Source organism: Lepus europaeus, chromosome 9 (assembly GCF_033115175.1).
Source record: "Lepus europaeus isolate LE1 chromosome 9, mLepTim1.pri, whole genome shotgun sequence".
Classification (NCBI taxonomy): Eukaryota; Metazoa; Chordata; class Mammalia; order Lagomorpha; family Leporidae; genus Lepus; species Lepus europaeus.
In genome coordinates this window covers 12,624,143-12,631,575 of record NC_084835.1, presented here as the reverse complement: position 1 = coordinate 12,631,575, position 7,433 = coordinate 12,624,143, and the positions used below count along the sequence as shown (strand labels likewise).

The following is a 7,433-nucleotide window of genomic DNA, read 5'->3' as shown; positions in this document are numbered from 1 at the left end:
TGGCGAGCTCCTCCAGCGGCAGCAGCAGCGGCTCGGCGCCTTCCATCTTCGGCTCGGCGACCCTCTCCGGCCCCAGCTCGGACCCTCACCCCGGCCCCAGGCTCGCCCCCCCCCCCCCCGGCTCGCCCCGCTCCGCATCGCTCCGGCCCGGCCCGGCCCCCACCCCAGCCCTGCCGCCCGGCCCCAGGCCCGGCCGCGGCCGCTCCCGCCTGGAGCCGCCGCGCGCCCCCAGCCCCCCGGCGCCCCCTCGGCCCCTCGCCTTCCTCTTCCCGGCGCGGCCCCCCGGCTTCCGCGCCCCGCCCGCCACCAACCCGCTCGCCACCATGTCCGTGGAGCTAGAGGAGGCCCTGCCGCCCACGACCGCCGAGGGGGCGGCCAAGAAGGCGGCCAAGGCCGGCGGCTCGGCGGCGCTGTCCCCGTCGAAGAAGAGGAAGAACAGCAAGAAGAAGAACCAGCCGGGCAAGTACAGCCAGCTGGTGGTGGAGACGATCCGCAGGCTGGGCGAGCGCAACGGCTCGTCGCTGGCCAGGATCTACGCCGAGGCCAAGAAGGTGCCGTGGTTCGACCAGCAGAACGGGCGCACCTACCTCAAGTACTCGATCAAGGCGCTGGTGCAGAACGACACGCTGCTGCAGGTGAAGGGCACGGGCGCCAACGGCTCGTTCAAGCTGAACCGCAAGAAGCTGGAGGGCAGCGGGGAGCGGCGCGGGGCCGCGGCCGGGGCCCCGCCGCCCGCCGCGCACAAGGCCAAGAAGGCGGCCGCGGGCGCCGCAGCCCCGCGGCGCGCGGACAGGAAGCCCGCCAAGGGCGCCAAGCCGGAGAAGCGCTCGCACAAGAAGGGCGCCGCCTCCAAGCAGGACAAAGGCAGCAAGGCCAAGAAGGCGGCGGCCGCCGCGGGCAAGAAGGTGAAGAAGGCGGCCAAGCCCAGCGTCCCCAAAGTGCCCAAGGGCCGCAAGTGAGCGCGCCCCTCTAGCCCGCCAGCGGCCGCTGCAGCCCGGCCCGGCCCGGGCCGCTCCATCTCGGCCCCGGGCCTCCCCTCCCCCACCGGCGTAGCGGTTTTTTTTTTTTTTTCCGTTGTTTGCTTTAGGTTTTTGAAACAGCCCTGGCGACGCCCCCATTGGCTCTCGCCCTTGGCAACGGCCGTCGTTATGGTTACCGGCCCCTGGGCGCCAATGGCCGCGGCCGCCGCCCTCCCGCTCGGGCGCAAGCGCTGGGCGGCCCGGGCCGGGCTCGCTGGGCGGCGGCGCGCGCCCCGGCTGCCTGCGCCCCCGCCTGCGGGTGCGGCGGGCGGGCGGTGGCCAGCGGCTCGGGGCTGCGCGGCGCCTCTCGTCCCCGGGGGCCTTTTTGCGGGGCACAATAAATTGTCTGAACCTTTGAGCCACGCTCGTTTTCTTGCAGTGTGTGTGTTGGGGGGGTCGCACCCCGCGTGCTGCGTGACGTGGGACCCGGGGGGCGAGGGGCGGGCTCGCGGGACGATGCGGAAGGTCCCGGCAGCCCCGGGCCGACGCTGGGGTGGACGCCAGGGTGTGGGCGGCCTCGGGAGGCGCGGCGCGCAGGGCGGTTGGCCTCGGCCTCTCCGCGCACTCCAGCCCGCGTTCACCCTCTGGCTGGCTTTCGGTTGTTGGTCTGAGATGGGCAGAGACGCCCTGGCGTCCATTACAGGAGCTGGTGGTCTTTCCAGTGGACATTAGGCGGAGGTCTCTTCTGCAGCCGGCCAGCCAGCCCTGGGGTCAGTGGGAGCAGGGGAAGGTTCTCTCCTGGTGGGGTCGCTCTTGTCCAGGCCGGGCAAGTCTGGGTGAAAGGCTGCCTGCTTGCTGGTGCCCCTCACCTGCCCCTGGCCTAAGTGTGGTCCCAAGACAGACCTCTCAGCCACCTGGGCAAGGGGTCACTGCCCTCCAGACAGACGTCACACCCGGCTGGGGGCTGCTTCCTCTCGGCAATGCACGGCTGGGCACCAAGCCCGCAGCAGTGGGGGACAACCTTGCCCTGGAGATGGGCTTCCAGAGAGCTGCTTGAGAGCCAGCTGGGACCCTGGAGCCTGACAGGGGCGGGAGACACCAGCAAGAAGGCACAGCTACACTGGGCAGCGGCCATTTGGGGTCTGAGGGCTTCTGGGTACCCAGGAGAGAGGCCTAGGTTGGAGCCAGGCTGTTTCCTGCCAGCCCCATCTGCTTGCAGTTCTGACGGGGCGGCAGTGGGCCTGGTATCTTCCTGCGGGTGCTGAGCCAGTCCAAGCTCTTTGGGGCGAGGCAGTAGGAGCAGCAGCTAGTGGGTACGAGAGGCCTTGGCCTACACAGGATTCTGTGGGAATGGTGCTACTGACCAGCCCAATGTGATGCCTCAGATTACATCTTCCAGCCCTAAACCAGAAGCACTTGGAGACTTTGTTCCAATCCCAACTAGGCTCACCCCAGTTGTCGGCACTCTGGGGCTGGGGCCTGGGAATTGGCTTTGTGAGCAGCTCCACAAGTGGTTCTGAGAGAGACAGACTTGGGGAGCGCCACTTGCCGCAGCCAGCCTTCTGACCACACACTGTCAGTGGCCACTGCTTCCTGCCCGGGTGTTCACTGGACACTCAGGGACCACTTAGCCTCATGCCTGCTTCTCTGCGTACTCCCAGAACTCCTTCCCCAGACCAAAGCCCCCCACCCTGTTGATCATCTGTCCTTTGGGAACATTCCGGTGCACTCCAGGGCCCCAAGGTGCCCTGCAGGCTGTCCTTATTCCTAACTGCCTTTCCACATTTCTCACTGAATTACCCCTCGCTGTTGGCGTCATCTGCCTGCACCGCTGGCCTCTCGATCTGAAGCCGCTGCCTCCCTGCCGCCTGCTGCCCTCTCTCCCCCAGCTGGCCGACTTCTCCCCAGGAGCCTGGCGTGCTTCCTGAGCACCTGAGAACGAAGCAGACCAGGCCTGCCCTTCTGCTAACAGCACTGTACTGTTTGTTCCTCTGGGCATCCAGTCTCAGGCCACAGCACAGGGCTCTGAGGATCTGGCTTCTCCAGCCCCAGGGTCTGCTGTGGGACCAGAGTGAGTGTTCACTCAGGAGTCCACTCGGCCACGGAGAGTGGGTCACTGCAGGGACTTTTCCCCAGAACTGCTGAGAAACAGGTGCCCTTTCCTCCAGGCCACTAAACGGAGGGGCCCGGGGCCAGGAGCTTCCCGGGAGCCGGGGAATGGACAGGTGCCCGAGAACAAAACAGAGCTTCTGGATGCAGCCATTCCTGAAGCTCGGGCCTGACGGCCATGTGTTCTGACACCTGCTGTCAGGCTCGTTTGAATTGGGGGGCTCTCTGGCTTTATGTAAACCTCCGGGGGGTGGAGATAGGGTGGGTTCCATGTCCCTGAGGGGTGTCCCAGGCTGCAGCCTTGTTGACTCTACCGTCACCCATGAGCAGGTGCTCTGCAAGAGACTGCGTGGGCCTCATCTCAGCCTCGCAGGGGATGTCACAAGGCAATGTTGAGTGGCTGCCAGGAGAACCAGGTCAGGCTCTTCTGCCTGGACGCCATACTCTGGGCTGCAGGGTCCAGGACTCTGGATCTGACCTCAGGGAGCCTCAGCTGCAGCTGACCAAAGAGGGCCCCTGAGCCTGTGCCCTGAGGGGGCACAGAACTCGCCTGTGACACAGCCCCAGCCTCAGCGCCTCTCTGCACTCTGCATCCCCCCCCCCACCTCATCGCCACCCCGCGGATGGGGTGGAGATTCTGGGCCCAGGTCCATTGTGGTCTTTTGGTCTGGGGCAAGACTGTTCTCGCCTCACACCTCAGTTTCCTCATCTGTAAATGGAGCCAAGGAGGATGCCTTTGACTCACCCAGCGGCTGGCCAGGCTGCCCAGCACCCCTCCTCATCCCTGCGGGGAGCACTCTCCATGTCACCAGGCTCGCTCTCCTGACACCCCCTGCCCCGGGCAGCTGCCCTGCCAGGTGGGAGACAGCAAAGAGGTCCTGCTTCTTGGCATGGCAACTACTGGCATGTGCAGAATGGGGGCAGTGGAACACGTTAAGGTCTTGTCCATGGTCTTTCATAGCACCCACTGGCTGGGCCAGCCTGAGGCCAGGCGCGCCGAGGTAGGGAAAGGTGCTAGGTCCTGCGTGGAAGGAGACAGAAAGCAGCAGCTTCGATTCAGCACTAGCACAGCCCTGGCGCCCGGAAGACGTTTGGAGAATGGAGAGAACAGCAGGTGACTGACAGAGGCCAGTGTTGCCAGGGCTGACACAGAGAAGCAGAGCCAGAGAGGACCCAGGAGGCACGTACAGGATGCGGCGGTTTGCTCTGCCATGGAGAATGGGCCCACGTCGCCACCGCACCGAGGAAGCCGTTCCTGGGGGCTGTATCGCCCTGACTGGTAGAGCTTCAAGTCCACGGGCAGGTGTTCAGCAGGGAGGCTCCCAAGAAAGGCTGACCACCTCCCGGCACTGAGGACAGATCGAAACCCATGTCTGCTCTTGCTGTCCGCAGGAGCTGAGCTCCAGCCACGGAGCTCAACAGGTACACGCCTGACCCCTATGTCAGAGAAACCGAAGCAAGGTGCTGCTTCCCAAGGCAGTGAGGCAGGCGGTCAGCTTCCTTCTTGGTCTGGCAGGAACCGGCCTTGTGGAAGCACACAGGTAAATGAGACCTGGGAAATGTAGTTTTGCCTGGCCACCCCAGATCCCTAGGTAGAAAAGGTGTGTGGGGGCGGGGTGTGTGTGTGTGTGAAGAAGGCCAGGTGTCTCCAACACACACCCACAGCTGTCAGGCCAACCAGAAGGCACAAATCCCTCCTGAAGAGGGGTCGCAGCTACCCAGATTCTGCCGCTGATCTGCTGAATCGCAACACAGCCAAACTTAGGCCATGTCGGAAGCACTGGGCTGAGTGTTTGGCACAGTGGTTAAGTTACTGGTTGGGACCCCCAACCACTGCATGGTTTCTTTTACATGAGGTACCTGGAGGAGTCCAAACTGCAGATGAAAAGGGACAGGTGCTTGGTGTAGCGGTTAAGATGCTGCGTGGAGTGCCTGATCCAAGTCCCAGCTGCTTTCTGATGTAGCTTCCTGCTGAAGTGCACCCTGGGAGGCAGTGGTGTTGGCGCTAGTAATTTGGTCCTTGCTACCCACATGGGAGACCCGGATTGAGTTCCTGGCTCCTAGCTCTGGCCAGTCTCAGATGTTGCAGGCATCTGGGGAATGGACCAGTGGACAGGAGTGCTCTCTCTGACCCTTCGAAGTAAGTAGAATGGCCGTTGTCAAGGGCTGAGCGGAGGGGAAATGGGACCTGCTTCTTAGGTGTTTGGCAAGATGAAAAAATTCCAGAGACTGCACAGCCATGTGAACAAACACTATTGAATTGTACAATTAAAAGTGGCTAAGATGGCAAATATTATGTGTATTTCTCCACAATTATAATATCACACAGGCAAAAATCAACGTTTTAGCTGAATGCGGTCTACAGTTCCCCACCTTTGTGATTCTTCAACTCAGTCTCCTATGTGGACCCTTCCAGCCACTTGACAAGAAGCCACACGTGGCAGTGTCCTGGAGGAGACTGAGCCAAAGGAAGCCATAAGCCAGTGGAACCCAGGGTGCACCTGCTGGGGTGCAGTGTCTGTACTTCTCACTAGGATTCGAGAGCTCTGCCCAGTGCACTTCCCAAGGGGTCCCTTTTCTGCCAACTTCTTTCCTCCTGCAGCCCCCATTCTTCTAGTGTCTTAGGGCCTAGAAATGTGGGATTGGACCCAGCCCCAACCTGGCTGCCCTCTAAAACCTCCTGAGGTGGACACTGTGGCACAGCCGTTTAAGCCATGGCTTATAACATCCACATCCCATATTGGAGCACACATTGGAGTTCAGCTGCTCCATTTACAATTCACCTCCCTGCTGATGTATCCTGGGAAGCAGTGGATACTGGCTGGAGTATTGGGTATCTGCCACCCATGTGGGAGACCTGCCTGTTGTAGGCATTTGGGAAGTGCACCAGCGGTTGGAAGACCCCTCTCTGTCACTTTGCCTTTCAAGCAGATGAAAATATTTTTTAAAAAATGAAACCACCTGCCGGTGCCGTGGCTCAACAGGCTAATCCTCCGCCTAGCGGCGCCAGCACACCGGGTTCTAGTCCCAGTCGAGGCACCGGATTCTGTCCTGGTTGCCCCTCTTCCAGGCCAGCTCTCTGCTGTGGCCAGGGAGTACAGAGGAGGATGGCCCAAGTGCTTGGGCCCTGCACCCCATGGGAGACCAGGAGAAGCACCTGGCTCCTGCCTTTGGATCAGTGCGGTACGCCGGCCGCAGCGCGCCAGCCGCGGCGGCCATTGGAGGGTGAACCAACGGCAAAAAGGAAGACCTTTCTCTCTCTCTCTCTCTCTCACTGTCCACTCTGCCTGTCAAAAAAAAAAAACCACCTGTGTTATGCAGTTTGATTTCCAACCCTTTCACTGATGCCCCAGTTCCTTCAGTCCTGTGGCTTCTGTTGCCCACTGGGAATGCTGCCTGCTAGAGCCTAAAAGCAAGCTTTTCCTTTTTGGAACCCTAGGATGGAAGCACACCAAGCAGAGATCCACGTCCACACAAGGAACACCAGGACAGGGGTGGGTCTTAGGTTCCCCTGAATAACCAGCATGTGCTGCCCGGGGCTCCTCGGTGTTTGAGTGTGAGCACCCACCCTCTTGATTGAGAGACAGCCAGACCAAGTCCCAGAGAGGATGCAATCATTTGGCATGTTCTGACTCTGCAGGGGTACGGGGTTCTTCCCTTTGCATCCCTCCCTGCTCACGCTGGCTGAGACAGAGGGAGGATGTGCAGGCTCAAGTGGGAATCTTGGGGACTGAGGCTTCTCCTACAGTCTCTAGTTCCCACCAAAACACCCGTCCTCCATGCCCTTATTGGCAACAGCAGGATCTTGTCCAAAATCTCCAAGCTGAGCCACTCCTCCCAGGATGGGAGTCCCTCACATGTTTTCCCAACTTCCTGTTCTGAAGAGTGTGCTCTCAGCCAGCTTTGTCCCTTGCCTGGGTCTGTTTCAGTCCCAACACAAGGCAGAGCTGGGGTTCAAACACAACAGCAGCATGTGGCAGTGGATCCAGGTGCACTGGAGCCAGGACTGGGGCAGTCACCTGCAGTGATCAGAACCATGCATCCCTGAGCCCTCAGCTGCCTCTAAGCTGCAGGGCAGGGAAGCCCACAAGCCCTGGAGCCCAGCCTGGCCACTGACAGAGGTTGCCAAGGACAGGGAGGGCTGCCATCTGAGAGCCCAGGGGGCTAGACAGCCACACTCTAGGGCTGTCCTCACTGGCACCAGAGAATTCGGGCCTGGCTGTACCTGGCCACACCCAGACAGGCAGGTGAGGGCAAGCTGGTCCCTGAGATTTAGTTACAAACCAAGGACAGAAGATGCTCTCCTGCTCCATCAGGTGGATTAAGTACTGGTGGAGAGGTAGGGAAAACAGGGATTTAGAAACC

The 7,433-nt window shown here is 61.4% G+C and overlaps 1 protein-coding gene across 1 annotated transcript; it reads left to right on the top strand.

The window, feature by feature from the left end:
- Window positions 1-232: 232 nt before the first annotated feature.
- Window positions 233-1,229, top strand: LOC133766430 (histone H1.10). The gene has a single exon (XM_062200091.1). It carries the CDS (start codon window positions 324-326, stop codon window positions 957-959), a length of 636 nt encoding a protein of 211 aa, XP_062056075.1. The 5' UTR covers window positions 233-323; the 3' UTR covers window positions 960-1,229.
- Window positions 1,230-7,433: the final 6,204 nt, after the last annotated feature.